Source organism: Delphinus delphis, chromosome 6, assembly GCF_949987515.2.
Source record: "Delphinus delphis chromosome 6, mDelDel1.2, whole genome shotgun sequence".
In the NCBI taxonomy this organism is placed as follows: Eukaryota; Metazoa; Chordata; class Mammalia; order Artiodactyla; family Delphinidae; genus Delphinus; species Delphinus delphis.
The window spans coordinates 104278907-104303723 of NC_082688.1; the positions used below are offsets into that span (position 1 = coordinate 104278907).

At 51.2% G+C, this 24817-nt stretch overlaps 1 protein-coding gene across 3 annotated transcripts in view; it reads right to left on the reverse strand.

Moving 5' to 3' along the window:
* Positions 1–24817, reverse strand: part of SCARA5 (scavenger receptor class A member 5) — a 117893-nt gene that overhangs the window by 18324 nt on the left and 74752 nt on the right. For all 3 annotated transcript variants that reach the window (XM_060015227.1, XM_060015228.1, XM_060015229.1), the window contains exons 5-7: positions 21060–21140; positions 18901–18999; positions 16931–16987 (exon numbers count right to left, since the gene is read on the reverse strand). In XM_060015227.1, the coding sequence (XP_059871210.1) occupies positions 16931–16987; positions 18901–18999; positions 21060–21140 (237 nt within the window). The remainder of the gene's footprint in view (positions 1–16930; positions 16988–18900; positions 19000–21059; positions 21141–24817) is intronic.

Below are 24817 nucleotides of genomic sequence, written 5' to 3' on the forward strand. Positions count from 1 at the left end.
TCCCCCCGATCCAGGGCTTCTCCCTGGATGGAGGCTGAGCACAGTTCCCTGCCCACGGGATCGGCAGATACTGCATGCCCCGGAAGAATCAATGAGGCACATCTTGGTCTAGCTCCATCTTACAGAACATGGCACGAAGCTGTAATTTTTAAATCCTTTCTTCCCCTTAACAAAAGCCCATCCCTGTGGATACCTTCCTCAGGAAAGCCGTGGCTGAGAGCTGACCTGATTATGATGCAAACTGCCCCAATTCAGGGAATCAGACAGAGGTTTGGGTTTCTGCGGGCAGAGGGTGTAAACTTTGCTTTTTCCCAGCAGTTTCTGCCCTAGAGCAAAGCTTTCCCACCAAGCAACCAACCACCTATGGGAAACGCTCTTACCCCACGGCTGTGTCAGCCCGACATAATCAGATGTGGTGTCTGGGAGGCTGCCTCAGCCTGGTACGTGCCCCCCACCCCCTTACACTTCTTGTAAGTCCAGGGAGCTTATTCCGTAGACACCCACCCAGAGTGCTCCCCAGGGAGCGTGTGGGTCTATTTGGGGTCAAGAAGATGCCTCTCTTTGCACATGACAGTAGAGGAAGATGGAAGGCAGGGGTTTTGACTGTACAAAGCCCAGGCACTCCTAGGCCAGTAGTCAGAGGGGATGGCCCAGGTGGGGGGCAGGGGACCTTAGGCTGTCACAACTGCATGTGACTTCCCCTAATAGCTGCCCTTGACCGACAGGCCTCTTTACTTTCTTCTTAACCGCCCAGCTCGGTGAGCCCTGGGAAATCCTTCCCGAGCAAAATGTGGACCCACAACTCCACAGAACCCAGTCTGCCAAGCGAAGCTCATGTGGATATCTGAGTTTGATTCGTAAAGGGAACCCCCTGAGTGAAGAGAATATCAAACTCTTTCTCTTGTTATGGGGTCCCTACTCTGCAGACTGGAATCTACCTGGACACGTGCCTACGGTCTGTAAGTGGAGAGGACAGTAGCGACCGCCAGGCTGGCCCACACCCTGCTCTCTGCAGGAAGAGCCCTGCCCGCGTTCCATCTCTGGTCTGGGAGACCCAAGCTGAAGGGAAACACCAAACGCTGTTCCCCACCGAACACCTGGAGGATAAGCGGAGGGTTTCCTGACTTGATAGCTTGTCCCAAGTCCTAGCCCACTAAGTCCTGGGCACGAGTTTTTCCTCATACCTCCTATAGCAGGGACTCCCCGATGTTCTTTTTTCCCTGCTGCCCCAGATTTGGGGTCAGAGGTTCTCCCTTTTTCTACAGAGAAGCAGAGAGGAGTCCCTTCCACCAAAGCCTCGACGAGCAGCATCACTGTAACTAACAGAGGAGGAAGCTGATGCATGGAACTCAGGGCAGGAGACTGGTCCTTTCCAGCTGGGTAGCCTCCTTGCTCTCTCCCAGATCAGAGGGTTCAGTCACCTCACCAACAGGTTTCCCAGAGCATCAGTGGCTCTAATCCCTGCTTGGAGCTTCCTGCCTAGCTGCAGGGCCAGACCCCAGAAGCCACCTCCTCATTCCCTGACCTGCTCTGCTGACCCTGCCCATTACCCAGGCCACTCCTGGGACCGACCATGAGACCCTCATCCACCCTCCTGCAGCAGGATCGCAGGTCTGCTCCAGTCCTGACCCGGCCCCTCAGTAAAGAGGGTGGGGCTGAGGCACAGAAGAGGTCAGATGGTAGAGAAGAACAAGACATTGTGTCTGGGTGAAGGAGCTTTGCATTTTCTGGAGATATCTCTAGCAACAACTTCCTCACGCGCAGTTGTAGGCTACAGATGTCACCATCATTTGGTGCGTGGAGTTACTTTTAGGTAATCGTCACACAGTCTTTAGGCTTTTCTTTTTCCTTTTTTGCTGCACCGTGTGGCATGCGGGATCTTAGTAGTTCCCTGACCAGGGATTGAACCCATGCCCACTGCAGTGGAAGCACAGAGTCTTAATCACTGGACCGCCAGGGAAGTCCCTGGGCTTTTCTAACCATCACAAATGATGGAGAAGCCTAGAATTTCCCAGCTGGCAGAGACTTGGAGACCATCATAACCCAAACTCTTCATGTGATACACAAGGGAACAGAGGCCCAGAGAGGTGCTGTGTTTGCCTAAGGTCATCCCACAGTCAGCAGTAGAAGAGCTGGGACTGAACTTGAGACTTCACATTAGAACCAGTTCTCCATCCATATCTTCCTTTCTCTCCAAGTCCTTCATTCTTTTTTTTTTGGCCACGTTGCGTGGCTTGTGGGATCTTAGTTCCCTGACCAGGGATTGAACCTGGGCCACAGCAGTGAAAGCACCAAGTCCTAACCACTGGACCACCAGAGAATTCCCTGAGTCCTTCATTCTTCATGGGACCTCTGGGCTGGGGTCCACTAAGTCGGCTTCACGACTTTGATGCAAGATGTCTTTGGATGGAGGAGTCCCCTTAAAAACAAATGACTTTAACCCTTGAATAGTAATACTTCTACCCTAAATGCACAGAAACAATTTGGCTTCTCCTAAGTCTTCCGGGAGTTCCAAGATGGCAGGAATACCCTCGTGAAGCACAGCTACTGCTGAGTTTGTAGATGAAAATGAAGATGTCGCTGTTTCCAGCTGGGGAAAGGATAAACCTGTCTTAGCTTTCGAGAGAAGTGATAACATTCCATTGACATCCAATGTGATTGTACTTCCTGTGCACAGACGTGGGGGACTGAATCTGCATTACCTTTGTTAATTCTCTATACAACGTATGTATTTCTTTTTTCAGTTACTCATTTACTTATCCATCCAGACGCACTTATGGAATCCCTACGATATTCCAGAATTGTACTAGGTGCTGAGGATGCAAGGACAGATAAGTATTGTCTACCCTTGAGGCACTCCAGTGAACTAACAGCCTAAAATGGATAAAACCACAGAATGTCAGAGCTGGTAGAGACCTCAGGGACTTCCCAGTCCAAACCCCTCATCTAGAGATGAGGAAACTGATGTTCAGAGCTGGGATGCCAGACCCCTCTCTTTCTAGACCACTGCTCCTTCACTGGCATTGGCATTTTCAGTACCCTCAATACTTAACATGATGCTTGGCCGGCTGAAAAAGCTAAGTCAATGTTTGATGACTAGGTGGGATGAAGGGCAGATGGGTGGATGGATACGTGACTTTGTCAGGGGATCCGATCAGAATCCCCAGCTGAGTACCGCATGGTTCCTGTATCTCTCTGGTTCTAGGTGCCTGGCTGTTCAGAATGGGTGCGGTGTCTACCCACTGAGCCCACCACACCAGAATGAAGACCGTGACGGGGGCCCCTGACCCCGGGTTGTATCTATTTGTGCTGCTTTTCTGTCGATCATTCTAGACTCCCTGTTACTGGTTGATTTCTAAACATGGATTGACCCAGTCATGGGGACACAGAGGGTTGGAACCTGCTTCTTCTCTGGACACAAAAATGCTACAAGGCAATTCCAAACTGCCCCTGCTAAGTGCCACCAGAGGGGATCTGGGGTGGGCAGCGTGGGGTAGGCGGGAGGGCGGTGAGCCAGGAGGAGGGCACTGGCAGGGGCCAGGCAGGGCACGCTGCCAGCGTTCTTCTTAAGCCTTAGAGGCACTAGGACACTCTCTTTTCCTCCTTTCTTCACCTGTCACACTCACTTCCCAGGGTGCTTGGGGGGATCAGTGACAAAGACCCTCTCCTTGACCAAACCCACAGTTTCTAACAGCTCCAAGCTGCATCCCTAGGATGACCCTAGCCCCCCCTTAAAGTGCCTGCCTGAGAACCCTCAAGGCTGCTAAAGGAATTTACTGTTTGTTCCAGCCACCATCTGAAGTCAGCGCCCTGTCTCCCAGCCTCTGTGGGAGGGGAGGGGCTTAACTTGAATCAGTCCCAGTTAGCAACCCAGATGGGTTTCTCAGGGACCAACCCCCTCCTGCTTTTAGTAATTTTTCACGTCCCTGACTCCACTGAGTCCCCACTCACCCCTCACTCCCTCACTCTCCCATGAAAATGCCCAGTCACCTCTGTACGAATCAAAGTTGAACTCAATTCCCCTTGATCTCATTGCCCCACTACATATAGTATATTACTGATTAAGATCTGTCCTGACCACTTTAGCACCCAGCTTTGCTTATCTTTGACATCAGGTGTGATGAGACTGGCATTAGCTAGACAACATGTATGCCATGCTCACAGCCCATGGGCACTTCCTTTCCCATGTGTAAGGCCATGAGTGATGGATGGGTCTGGCTCCGGAGTTCGGTCCAAACCACTAGAGTGATGTAGCAGGGTCACCCAGACCCTCTCAGGAAGCTGAGTGGGGGGAATATGCAGAGAGTTGAGAAGCAGCAGAAGCAAAAAGAGGCAGGGACAGTGGAATTAACAAGCTGTGCTGGACATGAGACACTAGAGTGAAGACATGAACCCCAGTCCTGAAGCCCCCAGAACTGCCTGGGATTCTGAAAGAACTTCCCCTTCCAGGCTCTGCAAGGCCCGCTTGTATTATGAGCCCCAGTCTTCCAGTCTTCCCAGGTGTCCTTACCATATGACCCCATTACGTGAAGTGACCCAGTGAGTCTCTGGTCCTTGCTACCAAAAGTGCCCAAAGAGAGCACCTGTGAGTCCCACACACCCATCTGAAAGCTGCTTAGCTACTTGCCTCTTCTGCGCTCGGTGGATTGGGGAATTCGGATGGAGGAAAACATGGTGGTGGGGATCCCTGTGGGAGGCACCAGGGGAGAGGGGAATGAGGCTGGCTCGGGACTCAGGAACAGGGTCTAAGTCCTGGCTCCACTATACAACCAGATAGGACCCCTCTACACTCACCCTCTTCTTAAAATGGGTAAAATGGTGATGGTTGGGAGCAGTCGCACACGTCAAAGACTTGGCACACCACGGGCACCCATTACTGTGAGCTCCAACCCCGGTCAGCCAGCACTTCGCCCAGAAACATGTGCGTCAGCTCTGAGACGTCTTCATGAGTTGCTGAGTTTGGCTCGGATACCAGTAGCCCCATCAGGGGTGTATCCTTGAAAGTCTCATTGCAAAGCCAGCCTGCTGCCTGGGGAGCGGGAGCAAGGGGGGGGCTCATCCCTCCAATTGGATTAATCTCCTCCTAACTTCCTCTGCTCTCCCCAGGGCTCAGTTCCTGGCTTCTTAGCATATTAGGGGAGGGGGACAGGGGCGTCAGCAGAAGACTGGCTCCTGCTGTCAGCAAGTTTCTGCTCACTAATGCAAGTTGGATGTGATTCGTTAGGCAAGGCCATTCCGGAATGGTCCAGGAATGTGAAGCCAGGGCTGAGGCCACTCTGGGGCTCCCAGCACATATCTAACATGTGGGGATTCTTTTCGAAAAAACAAATAGCTTTGCTCTCTTCGCCTTGTAAATGTAGATGTAGGAAAAGCAAGGTCTTAGACAAAGCAGGCTGGGTCTGCTCCAGATTCCCCTGCTTTGGCGTTGAATGCCTGAGCCCCAGAGCTGGAAGGGACGCTGGATGTTGGCCTTGAATCCCCCCTCCCACTTCAAATACAGGATTCCTCTCCACTCTGTACCAGGCCTGACAGCTGCTCATTCTGCCTCTGGGGATGGAAGGGAACTTGACAGTATCTCTTGGGAATCCATTCCAGGATTTTAAAACCAACATCTGGTTTCACTCACAGGGCGCTGGCATCTCTGGAGGGCTCCAGTGTTTTTTTCATCCAATTACTTCCTACCTTATTTTACTCTATTTGCTTTGGGTTTCAGGGTTATAATTGGGGGGCGAGATGCAGAATATCTTCCTCTTTCTCCAGCATCTGGTGGGAGCACAGCCGAGGGAGTGGCTGCATTACTCAGCCTCTCAGTGGGTCCGGGAGGACAGCTTAATGACCAGTAGCTACCATCTCGGAACTGGTTTCCAGGGTTGGGGCAGCCTTAGAACTACCCACTGCCTATGGGGCTTGTCTGCACCTGGCTCAGAGCCGCCCCAAACCTAGCACAACAAAGGCAGGTCCTGGGTGCCGCCCGGGAGAGATTTCAAGTCAAGGGTGGACGGTGAAGGGAACTCACGTACACTCAGTCCCCACGACATGTCAGGCCCCGTGCAGAGTTCTCATGCCCACCCTCGCTCATTTACTCTTCACAATAGCTCCATGAGTTAGGCATTATGACCCTCACTTAACAGAGGAGAAATGGGCCCACAGAAGGCAAAGAACTTGCCTAAGGTCACACAGCTGCTCTGAGGTGGAGCCAGGGAGAGCAAAGGCCTTTCATTTGCAAACCACAGAGCCAACTGTCAGGCTGAACACTTCAGACGAATATTTAATAACAGCCCACGCCATATGTAAAGTACCTTTCATCTATCTCCCAGCAGCCCCCTGGGTCTGTAGGAATTCGTGTCTTTAGGAGTAAGGGAAAGAGCCTGGGACTTAAAGCAGTGGTTCTTGGCTCTGGGCTTCATGTAAGAATCACCGGGGTGCTTCAAAATCTACCAGCGGGGAATCGGGGGAGGGACATTTTTGAACAGTTGGCAGGTAGTGGAAATGCCCAGCCAGGGCTAGAAGCACTGTGGGAGAGGGTGGATCTGGGATCAAGCCTGGGCTACACGACTTCACAGTAGTCAGGTCACCTCCTCCAGGAGGGCCTCCCTGACCTGTGGCCCCCATATGCGCTTCCCACAGATGAGAAGTAGTCCAGCACCGCTCCCTTGGCCAGCCCGCATGCCCCACCACTGGAAGCTCCCAGGAAGTGACAGGCATTCAGCATCCTTGTGGTTCCCAGTCGCAGTCCCACTTGCAGGCAGAGACCTAGCACATTGCCATCAACAAACGGTACTGAATAAGTGAGTGGATGAATGAATGGTTGAGGGGCTCTAGGAACAGAACTGATCCCTAAATACCCCAGAACCTGCTTGGTTGTGCATCAGGAGGGCCCAAAAGCCCAGGGAACTTTGCTTCTCAAGAGAAGAGAGGGGGAGGAACCCAGCATAATACTGAAACCTCATAGCTCCTTTAGGTGTATTTATCCTGCCTTCTAAGCCCTGCCAAAGCAAAACAAGTCGAGAGAAAGGAGGTTGTGGAGAATAGAAATAAACACATGGGGCTGGGAAAATAGGCTCTGATTCTCTGCAGCTGCAGAGTAGAGACCTGGTGATAATCTAGACCAGCTGCCCTTTAAGGAAGTTGAACTTTTCTTCTCCTGTGAAGAAAGAACTCCCCATGCCCCCAGCCAGCCTGCAGCGCAAGGGCTCTGTGCCTGCCTAGACGGGGCACTGCTCTTTCCCCTGACATCCACAGGAAATGGGGTCTGTATGGGAAGGACAGGAGTCATCCCACAAGCCTAAGGAATTTCCGGTCAGGCAGGAAAAGCGATGCTGGAGGGCATCGCTTTTAAAATGTGGTCAGGCCTGCAGGGGCACTTTATAAAATGCTATTTCCTAATGGCAATCCGCTCTAAATATGGTGATTTATGCCTCTTCAAAGAACTTTTGTTAGCCGGTCTTATTTGATCTTGGCAGTCCTCCTCTAGGGTGGTGGGTGTGATACCCATTTTACAGATGAGAAAGCGGAGACTCAGAGAAGGAAAGTGACTTTCTTAAGGTCACAGGACAAAGTGGCCACATCTGGGTCTCCAGCCCCACAGGCCACTGTGCTGTGTCTTTCATTGGGGGTCACATGGGGGTACTCGGGACTTTACTGGACAGAAGGAATAGCAGAAGTATCTCCCAATTATCACTGTACTTTTTATGCTGGATTTTTTTCTTAACTGTTGACTCTCCCACTGGTCTCCCCATGCATATTCCTCGGAAACCAGGAGTTTGTCTTGGCTGACTTTGTTCCTCTAATGCCCTAGCTGCGGTCGCCTGGCTCCTAGCAGGTGTTCAATGAAAATGGGTCTGATCAAATAATAAACGAAACACTTTCCCTGCCCAGTCCTGAAGCAGAGGCTCACCCCATCCCAGTGGGAGGATGTCGCTAATGCCCAGAAGCTCTGCTTGGAGCTGGATTTCTAGGAATTTTCTGGGCGGCCTGGGTAGAGAGGTGAGGCCTTTGCCTTGCTTTTGCTCCTGGGCCTCTCAAAGGGCAGGGAGGGGTCAGAGGGGGTCAACAGGCCTTTAGGACTAGAAAGAAATGCTGTAGAGCCAGGAGAAAGGCCACGATCCTGAACCCTCATTTTGTCACGGGTAGAGCTGAGAGGAGGTGCTGATGTTTACACAGCAACCCTCTAAAGGCTTCACGGACCATTGCCTTAGCTCTAGGGCTCATGACCAAGACCAGCGGCCTTTCCTAAGAAGGCTCTTTCACACCCTTTGGCTTCGTTCACCGCGTCCCCGCCCTTCCCTGTTTCCTCCCTCTTGGTACTGCTCTCTTCCAAGTTCAAGGTCCGAGACCCCTGCCTGGGATGCTTCCCCATCTGCATATTCTAAACCCTTGAAGACATACCTGCTTGTATACTGGGTCCACCACTTTCTAGCTCTCTGACCTTGGGCAAGTAATTTAACCTCTCAGAGTAGTTTCCTCATCCGTTTTAATGGGATAATGACACATACTTTAAAGAGTTCTGAAATATAAGGAGCTCAGGGACCGGGATGGTCAGTTCTCAGTAAATAGTACTGAGCTCAGTATAATTCCCAAGGATGGTGCCGGCCACTGCAGCAAAGGACTGGCCCAGCCTTTGAGTCGGTGAAGCATCAGCCGTGAGCTCCCCCGACCATAGCATCCACAAGACCTCCCGGGACGTCCACAGGCTTTGCCTACTCTTTGTTCCATCAGAATTCCACAATGGCACTCTTTAGAAGAGCAGCTGAAATCCAGCGCTAGGGGAAGTAAGTCCATCTAGACCACTGTTTCCAAGTACACCCCGAGGGGCTTTTCGACGGGCAAAGGACTCGAGAGGAAGTGGGGCCATGAAGTTAATGCAGTGGCAGCTAACTCTGATCCAGTTACATCAAAAAGACACGGCAGCGGGGACCTCCTGGATTTCATCTAGTGCCTGTAGCACGTTTACCACCCAACCTAAAACGAGTGAGTGCAGGGTCACGGGAATTACAAACAATTCCTGAGCCGGTTGAGTTGCTTTCTCAATAAACAGTTCAATCATTCCTGGTTTTAACGTACGTCTCAAAACTTTCCTCGTACAAAACCCACATCAAAGGCCAAAACTTCAATTCTTCAGTGGTTCCAAGGCATTGTTTTTGTAGAAAATGCCTCTCTCACCCTCGATCTGAGGTTCGTATTCCTACAAGTTTTCTTTAGGGCAGATCCCAGAAACCGACGCCTGTTGGCCAGGGAGTCAAGGATGTTGTGGTCCTGCGGGCTCCCGGGGGGATGGGCTGAGCAGTGCCAGCTGAGCGTGGGGCATGCGAGACGCGCAGACGGTGCTGACACGCTCCCTGGATCACTCATCATAAAAAGGACAGGTGCTTAGGGGACAGACTGGATACCTCCACCTACAAGAGTAATACCCACCAGCCTAGCAGTTAAAAGGAGCAGACTCCAGCTGCGCCGCTCCAGCGCTTGGACACTCACTTTCGACATAAACGCCAAACACTGGCTTGTTCATTTTTCTCCCCCTGGCCCTCAGCGGGCTCCTGTGTCTGTTCACTCAGCATCTATGTATCTAGAGTACAAATACTGGCGGGCCTGTTAAGGACCTCCTAGCATCCTCTGCTACTCGGGGACAGCGTGGATTCTCCAAGGGGGCTGCGTTGCTCCGGGGCCCAAGCTGCAGCTCTTCTCTCTCCGTTTTACAAGCCGGTAGTGTCCGTGGATCTTAGACAGCGCACCTCCCCTACCACATTCTCCCACTTCGCCCCCTGGCTTCTTAAAGGAGCCAGCCCTTGTGTTTTTCCAGGCCTTCCTGGATCTATTTGAAGCCATAGAACCCAAGGGCAGCTTGGGTTCAACGGAACTGAGCTGCTTTCTGGGCAGAGCGATTTGAAGCTCTCCTGGAAGGGGTCACTAGGAAGCTTTCAGGAGAAGTCACTGGATTGGTTTTTGGAAGGCTTAAGGTAGGCTCTTGGCAAAGCGGGGCCCGATCCCATCCTTCGCACAGAACGGGGGAGAAAAGAGGAAATTGTGGCTGCAGAGGCTCAGCGAGTGGCCTCAGGGCCACACGGCCGGGTCTGGAGGGAACTCGGATCTCAGCACTGCTGCTCCACAGCCCGCCCGTCCCCTCTTCTTCTCAGGAAACGGGGGTTTCTGAAAAACAGGTCTTACTCAAAGCAGAGCAGCTCAACCAAGAGCAGGCGGAGAGGCAGCGGGGGAGCCCGGCCCTGAACGAGGACCTTCCCGTCGGGGGAAGGGCCAGCCGGCCAGGTGCCGGCTTTGGCTGAGGGGCTGAGGGCCATCAGGGATGCCTGGGGCTCCATTGTCACGGCCTGGGTCCTGGCTCTAGCCTGGTTCTCCGCTTGGCCGGTCACCTCCCACTGTTGCCATGTCACACCCTGCTTAGAGCCCCTCTGGGTCGCCCAGAGACCAAGTCTGCATTCCTGCGCACAGATCCCTGAATACCCCTCTGGCCTTAGTTTTTGCTTCTTGCTCCGCAAACCTCTGCTCTACCAAACGCTTCGGGTTTATCAGACAGTGCTCTGCCATTTCACGCGCAGTTCTCTTTCCCTGGAATTTCTTCACCTTCTCCAGGCACCGGCTGGACACCTACTTGCCCGTCAAGACTTGGGTCAAAGACACCTCATTGAGTGACTCCCTTTGTGTATTCGCCTCCTAAAACCCTCACCATGCTCTCCTAGGATTGTCACCTGCCAGCCTGGGAGCTCCTCAAGGTGAGGCCAGGCCTTCCTCATCTGGGCTCCCCAGCCTTCAGCCACAGCCTGATCTCCAGCGAAGCCTCCATGAATGTTTGCTAAGTAAGTGAATAACCGACGCTCTCTCGCCTAAACGTTTCCTTCCTGCCACACATGTACCTTTTCTCTCTGACAAAAGTGAGGGCGGCCCCCTCACCTTCTCTTGCCTTGGCCCCCTTCCACAGCCAGCTCCGTGCTGTGCTGGCCGGGTTTCTGATCCGCGGGCTTCAGGCCCTGCCCCTGCTCAGCTTTCATCTGGTGCCCAGTGTTCCCCATTTTCCACATCCTTGTGCTCATTTCTCCCTCTGGGGTGTCCCCCACTCTGCTCCAGCCAGCACAGGAGACAGTGTTTGCTGTGGGACAATTTTTCTCCGTGAGTCTTGTGTGTCTGTGTATTTTCAGTCACCAGACATAAGCGTAGGGGGAGAAACATTTAAAAACCACTTTTCCATCCCCACCCACCCTGTGATGTTTGCATCTGTCAGAGATTCGCTATGTGAGGATAGAAGAAGGGACGAAGGAAGGCACAATCGCTTAGTCACGAAGAACGCGAAACGCCCACGAGGGGGGAGGCTTCACTGGCAGAGGCAGAGACCCCCATCCCCGGAGTGAAAACTTTAGTCTGGCCTATCCCAGAGCCACCAAGGCAGGGGAGGCAGTTAAGGCTTGGTGAAAGAGAGAGCGAACTCTGAGATGGGGAAAAGTCTCTCAAAAGTAACTGAGCATCTAAAAAATACAGCAAACGAGTGAATATAACAAACAAGAAGTAGTCTCAATGATATAGAGAACAAACTAGTGGTTGCCAGTGGGGAGAGGGAAGGGGGAGAGGCAATATAGGGATAGAGGGTGAAAAGGTATTAGGTATAAAATGGGCTACAGGGGGCTTCCCTGGTGGCGCAGTGGTTGAGAATCCACCTGCCAATGCAGGGGACATGGGTTCGAGCTCTGGTCCGGGAAGATCCCACACGCCGTGGAGCAACTAAGCCCATGCGCCACAACTACTGAGCCTGCGCTCTAGAGCCCGCAAGCCACAGCTACTCAGCCCGCGAGCCACAACTACTGAAGCCCACGCGCCTAGAGCCCGTGCTCCACAACGAGAGAAGCCACCGCAATGAGAGGCCCGCGCAACTCAACAAAGAGCAGCCCCCGCTCGCCGCAACTAGAGAAAGCCCGCGTGCAGCAATGAAGACCCAACGCAGCCAAAAATAAATAAATAAATTTATAAAAAAAAAAAAAAGGGCTACAGGGATGTATTGTACAGCATGGGGAACAGAGCCAATATTTTGTGATCACTGTAAATGGGGGATAACCTTTAAACATTGTGAATTGCTTTGTTGTACACCTATAACTTATACGCTGTTTTATATCAACTATACTGCAATTAAAAAATAAATTTAAAAAAAGGGAGCATTGCTAAGGAAGACATTAGCGCTTTCATATTAAACCCACTAAGGATGGTGGCCCATGAGGACCCCATGCTGACGCCCACGTCAAAGGCCAGAGAGAATAAAAGAGTAAAAGATAATCCAGGATGGTAGCAGGACTGGAGGTAGGCTCCAGCGTGGACAGACCTGATCTGCGTCCTGGCTCTGCCCCTGATGAACGCCGGTGGCTCTGGGCGGGTTCCTTATCCTCTACCCTCAGCCTCCTGATCTCTCGAACAGGGCCATCATCATGCCTCCTGAATAGGAAGGACTGGAGAAGTAAGTGAAATGTCAGGCACAGAGACTTTACTCCCCAGAGTACCAGGTACAAGCTGGTGAGAAGTCTTGTGTGAGCGCTTAGCTTTTCTTGGAAGTGTGGTTTACTTTTAAACCATGTTGTTGCTGGGGCATTAAAGTTGTATAAGGAATAAGATGTACACGCAGTTGAGTTAATAAAGAAATATCATTATACATAAAAGGTCCAGTAGCTCTGTCTCTCAGGCCTGAAAGAATGCTATCTTCTGGTGCTCAAACAGGTCCCCTGGGGCACCCAGTGCCACCAATTCTAGGGACAGGGATGGGCGGAAGGGAATTCACGGACTCCAAAGGACGGTCTTTGCCTCCCTTATTCTCAAACAGAGATAGAAGGAATTTCGTGGCAGTCCAGTGGTTAGGACTCCACGCTTCCACTGCAGGGGGCACGAGTTCGATCTCTCGTGTCGGGTAATTAAGATTCTGCATTCCACGCGGCGCACCCCCCTCCCCCAAAATGAATACCTGTTAAAACAGAGATAGAGACAGCTCAGTAGCAATGGAAATAAAAAAAAAAAAACCTGTCTAGAAACCACCATCCTGATCATTTATTTTGAGCTTATACTGCGTGCTGGGGTGCCCACTGGTTCCCCTCCCCGCCAAACACACACAAACCTATTTCCCTAAGTGTTGAAAACACACACAAGGTGTTAAACATTTTTTCAAGTTTTCTGAGATGCAACTGATAGCTATCAACAAGCACTGGCTTGGAATTTACCCCTGGGTCATTCTGCATACTTTTTTCCATGTGAAACCAAATTGAGGAAACGTATTTAAACAATCTGAATTTATATCCTGCTTGAAATTCACGCTGTGGGACTTAAACAAGACTGGATCCTTTACCCACCCCTTAGCTGCAAAAATACTATTTATTTTTCTTGCAAATGGACCATATATGAGGGTAAAACAAATGTCTTTCTGTCTTGAGATGTGTATATGTAACTTTTTTTTTTTTTCCTGGCGAAACGCTCAGAAGCCAAACATCTAACAGAATGACTGATATCACCCTTGCCTGAAACAAACAACAACAAAAACCCTTTACCTCCTATATAGCCCAGGGAACTCAATACTCTGTAATGGCCTATATGGGGAAAGAATCTAAAAAAGAGTGGATATACATATATGTGTAACTGATTCACTTTGCTGTACCCCTGAAACTAACACAACGTTGTAAATTAACTAGACTCCAATAAAAATGAAAAACAAACAAACACCTTTACTTCTCATCAAGCAGAAATCAACAGCTCTGTATTCTAGCCCCAATTTGGCCATGACCTAGCTGGGGGACTGTGGGAATTCTCTCCAGCTCTCTGTTCAGAGGACCGTTCAGTGGGCTCAAGGGTGGGAGAGGAGTTGGTTTGAAACGCCATCCAAACCCTGTGACTCTAAAACCCTATGACTCCAGGCCAAAACATGGGTAAACAATTACAAGATCTTGTTCTGAAAAAGTTTAATATTTACTTAAAACAGGGTTGCTGAGAAGTCTTTTCTGTAACGCCCTCTTCAAAGAAAAACCCCTAATTTCCAATTCTGACCTGAGGCGGGGGTCTTTGTTGTTTTTCTCATCAATCCCTTTAATGTAGTAACATCCCCACCTGCTGGAGCTTTAGGCTTTCGCTGCTAAAGGTGGGAGGTGTTTGGTAAAGGTTCCAGGCCTTAGGTGCAAGCTGGGCTCCCAGAGGAGGATGCCTCCTCCACTATATCCTTTTTTGAAGGAGGGTGGAGCCCTGCGCTGAGAACTCCTTCTTCCCACCCATTGGCTCTCACGGTGGGGCTGCCCTGGGCCCAGGGAATGACTAAGAACCCCCCAGAAGCGGGCACTCAGCCTGGGTCAGAATTTCCACACTTTTCTGAAAGATGATCCCTGGCTCCCTCTTCAGAATCTCAGTCCCAGGGATCCAGTGAAGGCCTCTGGGACCAGAGTTCCTTAGAAACCTAACCAGGAGTCTGACTACCGTGTGGGTTTGGCATAAGCAGAGGCAGGCCAGAGGGTGGAGGCCATGGGAAGGCCCAGGTCTCAGCCCTGAATTGCTTCAGCGGCCCTCCTTCAGCCTTAGGCCCTTCCATCCATATCTCCAAGTGGAGGCATCTCTAGGGGGTTTAAGGAGCCCAACCCTCCTCTTCAAGACCAGGGGCCTGAGCTCTCATTCCAGAATCAGAGAAGGCCGAGGCCTGGGTTTTCCGTCCAGCCTCTGCCTTGGGTGTCTCCTCTCCCCATTCCAGGTCTCTGCGAGTGGGAGATGGATGCATGGCCGTCCAGCCTGGTGGTTCTGCGATCCCCATATGTGTCCCTTGTGCCTCCCACGCTGTGTACGGCCGCCCGTCGATGGGGCCGTCCCTGTCCCCACTTTCCAGCTCCATCACCAATGGAGACATTTTGGGGTCTTGTGAGGGGGCTGTTACAGCATCTTCAGGGCAGTCGCGAGGAGGGCCATCCAGAGCTGACACGGGCCTCTTGCGGTGCAGTCAATAGGCTCCAGGGTCAAGTGGATTAGCTGCCCTTCCCCAGGCTCCCCACCCGTGCCTGGGGGAGCGCCCCCAGGTGGCTCAGCTCCCACCCCCAGCATCCCCCACCCCCCCCAGCCACGCACACACAGCGCCCCTAGCCTCAGAGCCCAATCCCAGTGCAAAGCCCACCCAGCTGAGCCCACAGAGGCAAGGTAAACAGTGACGCGAGCATCCCTGGGGTGCATGGCGACTAACCACCATCACTCTCCCAGGCTCGGCTGGCTCAGACCACACCATCCCGAGTCAGCTGGAGAACAGCTGTCAGAGAGTCCTGACAAGCACGCCTGGGTACGCGGGCAGTGTTTCTGATTCCCCTCTCAGAGGTTACCTTTCCACAGTCCCTCCCTTCCTGCCAGCCCGTCAGGAGTTATTTATTTCCCACAGCGAAATGCCACGGTCCTTCTCGGCTGCCTTGGCAGCATTCCGTCAGAAGCAATCAACCAATGCAGCAGAAGGCAGCATTCAGGAGTCAGAACTATCACAGACATCCTAGATCGGATCTAGACCCCCTTCCTTTGCCTTCGACATTTTCTTTTGGCTCCTGCAGCGTCCCGCAGATCTCATCTAGCCGGGTCGCTCCCAGTTAAGCCCTTGGCTATCCTTGGAAGGGACTCTCCATAATGCTAGACAGACTGCGAAGCACATAGACTGCTTTGTGGATTACAGCATCTAAGGTAAGGTGGGCATGTGGAGTCCAGGGTAGACACAGGCGTACCTCCTCCTCAGGTACACCCATCACTTTAGAGCGACAGAGAGCTGCCACCTACACTTTTCCTGTTTGATCCTTAATCACTGCCCCGGGAAAGCAAAGGGTAGAGGAAGTAGGAGGTAAGTTAAAGTTTCAGGGACCTTGGAGAAGGGCATTATTCAACAGCAAGGTCTCCTGGTCCTGCATGGCTGGGATGGAAATGTCATTTTAAGGACCCACTGAAACCGAAGATCAGCCTTCGAGAAGCCCTCAATCTGGGTCCAAAGTGTGCATCCACAGGGGTATCTGTCCCTTGCCCCAGGCCCAGCCTTCTTAGGCAGCCGCACACCAGGGCCCAGATGCCCTGGAAGTGGGTAAACTGCTTGAGCCTTCACCCAGATGGCAGCATTTCAGAGCCCAACAGATACTCTATGGTGGTATTTTTTTGAGTCTTGGCTAGGAGACTCTATTCACTGAAACTTGGCTGGGAGGCTCGCTCTTTTCTGGCGCTCTCTCCAAGGTTCTACATGTAGACCTTTGTGGGGGAAGTAAACCCTGGAAAAGAGCGTCATAACTAGATAAGCTGGCTTCCCTTGTAAACATTTTAGGAAGGACCCTCGTTGGAAAGACGCCCATTCCTGGCCTCGGTGGTCTTCCAGATAATGAGATTTCCAGCACCACTGCTCAGTTAGTGGCAGAGGAGGAAAACAAACAGGATTCTGCTTCGCCTCTACACTTTTCCCCATGAGGTCTTGCTGAATTTTAACAAGGTCAGTAACTGAATTTTAGCAAGCATCTCCAATGATGTAAGTCTGTCTAAATTGGTGTATTACATAGGATAATAATAACAAACACTTACTGAGTCCTAACCACGTGTCCTAACCACCTGTTACATGGATTAACTCATTTAATTCTCTACAATGACTCTATGACATAAGAATGCTTCTTCTCCCCATTCTATAGATGAGAAAACTGAGGCACACATTACATAGTGAGGCGGCCGGAAGGGAGCCCATGCAGTCTGCCTCCAGTCCCTCCCACACAACCACTGGGTTTATACCATGTCTGGAAATGTGGCCTGTGCCCCTGGGGTATAATTCTCTCTTGCTGGATCAACTGAGCCCTGGAGTGGACAGGGAGCTCCTTTGACACTGGAGCCCCAGCCTCCAGCCACCGAAACTTGGGTTGCTTGGGCAACAGCTACACCTGTGCTGACACAGAATCCAGTGACCCCAACAGAATTTCCTTACTGGCATCCCCTGTTCTGTCTCCTTTCTCTCCTTTCTCTCCTTTTGGGCCTCGGTCACCTGAAACAGAGGAGGAAAACGGGCATTAGAAATGGAAATAAATCCTAATGGTAAATAAAGTCTTACCTGCAGGAAACATTAACCCAAGACCAGAGAAATCCTCAGGGAGGAGCCCGCAGCCCTGGAGGGCATGCATGGCTGAAAGGGTAAGAGCTTGGGCCAATTATGTTGCCTACTCTGGTCCCCCTTGGAAGCAGGGTGGGTGGGCACCAAGCAGAGAAGTTTCATTCCCTCCTAACTAAAGCACAGAGGAGCAGCGCAGCACAGACTAAAGGAGTACATGGTATCCCACAGGAAGAAGACAAAGCAAAGATATTCCTATTAAACAGCCAAAGTTTCAGAAGTCCAAATCCAAGGTTGTTCTAATAAGCACGGAAAGAGAAAAGGGGGGGAGGGTCTTCAGTTACAAAGGGAGACACATAGGTTCTATGTCAGGCAGATTTATCAGTGGAGGAGGCTATAAAACACGGGGGAGAGTTTCCAGGGAATTGTGGAATTTCCTTCCCAGGATATGGTTAAAACAACACAGCTTTTTTCTCAGCTAGCATCCCACTCTACAAAGAAGTAGAAGGGTCCTGACACCACTCAAGGGGACATTAAAATGACCAGGGAATTCCATCCAATTGCCTCCAGAAAGATACCTGCAAATCAAAAGCTTATGGCATATTCTCTCATGAAAAAAAAGCAAGCCAGCAAGTTCCAGGGAAGGATGCCTCATGTGTTCCAAGTTTTGAAAAAAACAAAAGCAAACATATATGTAAATATGAATGTGCTTGGAAAAGGGTCTGGCAGGATGTGCTCCAAAGTGTTTACAGTAGTTATTCTGAAGAATAAGCCCTTAAGAGACCTAGGGGGAAGGCACTCACTTTTTACTTTATACTTTATACATTTCTGTATTGTTAAATTGTTTTCAATAAGCATGTGCTGCTTTTGTAATGTGTTTTAAAATCTATTTTTTTAAATGTGGATCATAAAAGGAAGGAAAACCTCAGTCTGTTTAATCACCAACCAGAAAGTAGAATAAAAGTTCCCAGTGATCCTAGATTAAGAGGTCATCCTAGATGTGGGGTGGGAATGATTAATAGTACTTTTCTTTTTCTTGGTTTTCATTTTAACAAGTGAGAGAGCCTGGGGAAAGAGTATCCGAGTTCCTCTTTTTCTTCTGCAATGGTGCTAAGAGGTCTGGACACTCTTGAAATGAACGTGGAAAGACGGGACTGACTCTAAAGTGGGATTCCCTGAAAATGAACAAGATGACTATTAATGGGAAGGAAAAAAAAGTCAGAAGAAACACTATTGGCAATGGAAATCTGAGGACTGATTAAAGTTTTAAATATTTGGGGAATAAAAAGAATATGAGGAACTGTGAGGAATCTGGCAGTATTGGGGGGAGGAGGCCATCCTGGGTCTGTGTTTCTCCTGCAAGCCCGCTCTCCTGGCCTGGCTTCCTCTGGTTACATCACCGAGCTGCAACCAATAGTAACACTCCCTTGTATTTCTACAGCGCTTTGGAGTTTACCGTGTTTTCACTCATATACGTTCCACGTAATCCTCGTGACAGCCCTGTGAAATATGGTATCACGAGGCTTGTTAATTTGGGAATGAGGAAACTGACGCTTAATGGTAATTCCCTGGGCAGTCCGGTGGTTAGGACACGCGCTTCCACTGCAGGGGGTGCGAGTTCCATCCCTGGTCGGGGGAGCTAAGATCCCGCAAGCCCTGCGGTGCAGCCAAAAAGAAAAAAAAGAAAAGAAAAGAAAACAAACTGATGCCTAATGAGATCAAGTGACTTGCTCAAGGTCACTCAGCTTGTCAGTGGAAGAACTAGAATTTGAACCCGGTCCACACTCCAGTGCCCACATTGGTGTGCGGGGGCTGGCGGTGAGCGAGGGTGAGCTGAGATGTGTTGTTACCTTTGAACCCACGCATGCCCATTGGTCCCATGGCTCCCAGCTTCCCTTCGTCGCCCTTGGGGCCGGGCAGTCCTGGGGTCCCTCTCTCCCCTGGCAGACCTGGGGAGACAAGAAAGTTTTGGAGCCTCAGACTCAGAACTGGAAGGGCCCCCAGAGGCCATCGTCTGGCTCAGTCACAGACCTCAACCATGCATCCTCCTGCTATCCCTGCTTCCTGATTCTTCTGAGTTAAAGATGCTACAAAGACAGTGTCCAAAAGGTCAGCACAAACCCTCCCCGTCAGCACCTTTTATCCAGTGAGGCTGAACCCCTCCCCCCGAAAGGTCCAATTCTATTGTGAGTGATGGTGGAGGTGCCAACCTCATTCGGAAGCTGTCCCTGTACCTCTAGCTTTGCTAGAGATTTAGACTTGCAAAATTTTTTGGAGCCTTTTGAACGTGGCAGGCACTGTTCTGGGTGCTTTCCATTACGTATCTTATTTAATCCTCCCCATAAACTGAGGTATTATTTCACCTGTGTTACCAATGAGAAAACGGAGGCCCAGAGAGGTTAGGTAACCTGCCCATGGTCACACAGCAGAGAGCGCTGGAGGCAGGGTCCTATCCCTGCTTGGTCGGCTTCATCTCAGCTGGATGAAAAGGGCTTACTGGTACTTGGGGTAGGAGGAAGATTAAATCACTCCCCATCCTATGTAAGAAAAAACCAGCAAGGCCCCTTCCTTGTGGTAAACACAGGGAAGCGTAGAGCAGGGGAAGGTAGGCTGAAGAGGAGGCAGGAAGTCTGCAAGCTCAGTAACTGGGGCAGACAGGCTGCTGTCACATCAGTCCCCAGGGCTCCTGGCCACAAGGCCCCGTGGCACTGGCTGCACGTCATCATGGAAAGCCGGAGTCAACAAGTGGTTTCGCCCAGTGAGGCCTCGGCCCTGGAGGTCTGACCTAAGCCCACAGTTATCTCTGCAAAGCAGGGCACTCTAATTAACTAATTAATTTTACTTTCCTGCTTCGAATGTTAGTTGGTTTCCTTTGGCCTTTTTCTATGACACGGAGAAACCTGTCTCGCACTTACGATTCCTCCGCCGTAAACAGCAAACGGCTGGAAGAGGATGGGGGCCCCAAGAGGGTGATAGCGCCTCAGACGAGGGCTTGATTTATTTTTCTCCCTAACGCAACATTCCTGGAGCCCAACAGCCCTGCTGCCACGGCATTCTGTGTCTCCTGCAGGATATGCCCAGGAATCCTGCATCCTGTCACTGACTAAGGCAGAAAAGGAGGTTCCACAGCTCTGGGAGCCCCTGGGCATCCTTGATTCTGAGTTTAGGGAGCTGTGCTGAGAGGTGGAGGCCAGGCCGTGGGTTCTGCCTCAACCAGCCTCTGCCTCTTCTCCTGTTCTCAGCCTCCTTAGAGACTTAGGAAGGGGGTGGTTTGGAGGTATAATTCCTGACATAAATAAGCCGACACCTTTCCCCTGATAAACCTCCCCTTTTCTTACATCACTTAGAAGACTCTACACTCCCTCAGAAGAACGCTGCTCACAGCAGAGGCTCGGGAATGGACAGGCTGGGATGCAAAATTTGGTAAAGTAACAGAACGGGAACTCCTGAGACGAGGCATTTAAGACGAACACACCCTTTCCAGAAGGCCCCAAAGTACCCTCCCTGCCAGCTCTTGGACCCTCCGGGCTGTCACTAGTGCATGTAGCAGGGTGGAGACGGCATGAGAGGGTAGGTATCTACTGACCGGGGCAGGTTCTGCAGGAGGTAGGGGGTCAGGGGCTGGGGACTCAGGAAACACTGAGGGGACACAGCATACTTGATGGGTTGCTCTGGATCAGGGGACACCCTCAATACCTTCCAATGGCCCTGGTCACAGGGACCCTGGCTGCTGGGGTGGGGAGTGGCTTCAAGGAGTTGCGAGCCTCGTGTGTACCCTTCTTCTTCAGGTCCTGGTACTCTCTATGGAAAAAGATTTGCTCCATCCTACTGTTATACCAATAACCTCTTAGTCTCTTAACAGAACAGGGCATCTGAAGCTGAGTTGATTGGGCACTGTCCCAGGAGCCCCATCACCGATCCCAAAGAGAAAATAGAGGGTCAGGGATGGATAGCAGAGCCCCTTCCCTTCCTGGTATGTCCAGTGCCCTCCCAGGGGCCTCCCCATTACCTCGAAGTCCAGGTAATCCAGGGGTTCCAGGCTTGCCTTCTTTCCCTTCATCCCCCTGATCGCCTTTGGGGCCCGGTGGTCCTGAAAGGGTTGCAAACAGCACTAAGGTTAGAGGATGGCTTTCTGGAGTAGGTCACCTGTGGAGGAAACTCCCTCCTAAAAAGAGGAAGGGTCAGCATTATGCTTTATGCTTTGGATAAACACAGGGCTCCATCTAGTCCAGCCGTGTGTGTGCGTGTGTGTGCGTGTGCGTGTGTGTGTGTGTGTGTGTGTGTGCTTGCACTGGGGAGGTAGGAATCAGGGAAAGCTTCCCGGAAGAAGTAACATCCAAAGTGAACTTGCAAGGAGGAACAGAAGGCGGCTAAGTAAAGAGAGGAGTGGGAGTGTGTTATGGACTGAATGTCTATGGCTCCCCTAACCCAACACCAAATGCATATGTTGAAGCCCTAACGTCCAACGTGCTGGTATTGGAGATGGGGCCTTTTTGGGAGATGATTAGGTTTAGATGAAGTCATGAGAGTGGGGCCCCCATGATGGGATTAGCGCCCTTCTAAGAAGAGACCCCAGAGAGCACTCTTCCTCCCTCCCTTCCTCACGCTGGTACCGATGAGCATGCTTTCTCTGCCATAGGGGGGCACGGCAAGAAGACAGCCATCTGCAGCCAGGAAGAAGGCTCTCATCTGAACCCAACCCTGATCTCAGACTTCTAGCCTCCAGAACTGTGAGAAAGGAACGCTGTGTAAGCCACCCAGTCTGTGGTATTGTTGTAACAGCCTTAACTAAGAGGAAAAGGAGAAAGTTCCAGGCGGAGGGAACAATCCCTATAAGAGCTTAAAGATAAGAAAGAGATCTGTGAGTCATGATGGGATTAGAAACTGGGGGTGGGGGTCCCATGATGGGATAAGAAGGGTGAGAAAGTGGAGGGTCCTGGAGGCCTGGTGTAAGTGTGTTGAATTTGACCCTGAGGGCACCAGAAGCCACAGAAGGGGCCTGGGAGAACAGTGTGGTCATATCTGCACACGAGGAAGACTGCTCAGGCTGCAGTGTTGGAAAGGGATTGGAACAGAGGGAAAGCAGAGGCGGGGAGGTCAAGGAGGAGGCTGCACCCCAGGTGCGAGGTGGCGGAGCCCTGTATTAGGGATGTAGCCGTGGGGAGGGATGTGAGTAGCTGTTAGGAAGTAGAAGAGACAAGAGACAGACCTTGGCTAAACTAGGTGAAGGCAGGGGAGGCAGCCAGGATCAGGTTCAGATCTCTGGCTTGAGCACCTGGATGGAAGAAGAGGTTTCTAATTGCTACTTAGCGGGGCTTCCTTCCTGGGTGAGGGTCCAGCATCACGGCAGGGATTCTAGCTTGTGTGATCAGATTCAGTCCCCACATGCTGGGTGTTGAGACTACACAGCCAACTAGCGAGTGAGGGAGCCGTGGTTTCAACTCAGGTCTGCCTGGCCCCGCCCACCCTGCCCTGCTCCTCATGTAGACCTCCTGCCATTCCCAGAATGCACCCGAACCTTCCCGCATGGCAGCCTGCTGTTCCCAGACTGGCGAGCCAGGGGGGCCCTCCTTGCCAATCGCCTATGGCTACCTGCCCCTCAGGGATGCTCATGACCACCTTCTTGGCCAAACCTTCTCTGATCTATCATTCCTGCTGCAAGTGGGCATGGCCTGTTTGAATGCACATCCTGGGTGCCACTTGACGTTTATCTCACACTGCCTGGTCTTACAGTCACGGGAGTACGTGTTCTCTTTTTCCTAAGAAAATGGCCATCTCCCTGAGACAAGAGCACATCCTTGACATCCCCGTACTGGCTGTGAAGATCCAGACTCTAACTTTCCCTGCTCTGGCTGCTCGATGAGAGAAAAAAAAAGGACCAAGGAAAATGCCCAAACTGTATTGCATTGGGTGGAAGTGTGTCCCCTCCAAGTTCACATCCACCTGGAACCTCAGAATTCGACTTTCTTTGAAAACAGGGTCTTTGCAGATGTAATTAGTTAAAGATGAGGTCCGATTGGAGTAGGGTGGGTCCTTACCCAATGACTGGCATCCTTATAAAAAGAGAAAGCACAGACAGCTGGGCAGAAGGCAAGGTTACCATGGAGGCTGAGACTGGAGTGATGTGTCTACAGGCCAAGGAACGCCATGGATGGCTGGCAACATCAGAAGTCAGAAAGAGGCCGGGAAGGATCCTCCCCTAGACCTTTTGGAGGGAGTATGGCCCTGTGGACACCTTGATTTCAGACTTCTGGCCTCCAGAACCGTGAGAGAATAAACTTCTGTTGTTCTAAGCCACTCAGCTTGTGGTACTTTGTTATGACAGCCCCAGGAAACCAAAGCATGTATACTCGCAGCATAGCAGTCATGTCTTGCACAATAAATATCTGATGAATGAATGAGTATGTGAGATCAGAGGGTGTTAATACACACGAAACAGCCAGGTGGCCAAGATCAAGATGTACTGATACATTCCCCAAGTTGACACTGTCCGCAGACCCTAACCAAAGTTGACAGCTGTTGAAGCATTCAATGGCATGCGTACAGGGAAAAAAGTAATCAACAGTTGAAAAATGCACAAATCATTACACAACGACTCGTGAGTTACACAGATCATTTAAGGGGGGCTGGGGTTTGCAGTCATCTTCCTCTTTTCTAGGAAGAAAAGCAAAGTAAGACTGGCCATGGTGACCTCGGTTTTTGGACAACAGGAACGGCTGGGAACACGTCTAAGATTCTACAGCAAAGAAAGATAGAGTACGGAAGCAAATGAGCTTTAACAATGCCCATTCCAACAATCTCCTGGCCAGGTCAAAGCTGCAGCAAAGGGAGCTGAGAGCGGTTCCTGGATCTCTGTACGTCACGGGCTGTCACTGGGCTGTCACCCTCCCCCTGCCCCCAGTCCACTCCATCCCTTTTCACTCTTCTCTGCTCCCTCCAGGCCTCCCCAGGGGTAACCCAGCGCTCCGGGAATCAAGCAGGTCAAGGATACCATGGACCGTTCCCTCCATTTGTTTTATTCGCTCTGATGTGGGTGTGACCCAACATATGGACCTTCCCGGGAGTAATTCTGGCAAAGGGAGGATGCTGCCCAGTGGCCTGACCCTGATGGTAGGGCATCAAGGTGGCAGAGATCATTTGGAAGGTGAGGTTTGAGGATGGATATGGAAGATCTTAGGTTCAGGTCCCGGTTCCATAAAATCTAAGTAAAAATCCCTTCCTCTGGCGTTTGTAGTGAGGAATAAGCGAATTCAGTGACATGGTGGATATCAACAGGCTTGGGAAGCCTTGAGTGGCAAGGCCAGCCCTGACCATCTGTACCTGACTTTTTGTAATGCTTCATCAGAACTATTTGGAGATGGTTATTCCAGGCTCTGAAATCACCCTTCCAATGCAGGGAGAGCCACATCCAAAAAACATCCTACACATGGAGAGTTTTTACAACAGAACTAAGTGGTTAGTGAAGGCCTTTACTAGAGATTAACTGGGAAGAAGCCGGGGTAGACAGTTAAGGTGGGTGCTGATTTCCAAGCCTTAGTCATGCCCTCAGGTGGTACTGGCCCGGCCGACTCAGAAGAGCCTGGAATGCGGCCAGTCTGAGTCTCATGGGGCCATGCTGCCTGGAGCTCTGAGGATCAAGTGCTCCTTTCAACCACTGCTGCCCATGGGTGATGCACTCTTGGGATCTGACGTTTTGTCATTTTCTCAGGAATCCAGCTTAACAATCTGGAGCTTTCTTGGACTCCTCCCTTTCCTCTGCCCAGCCCC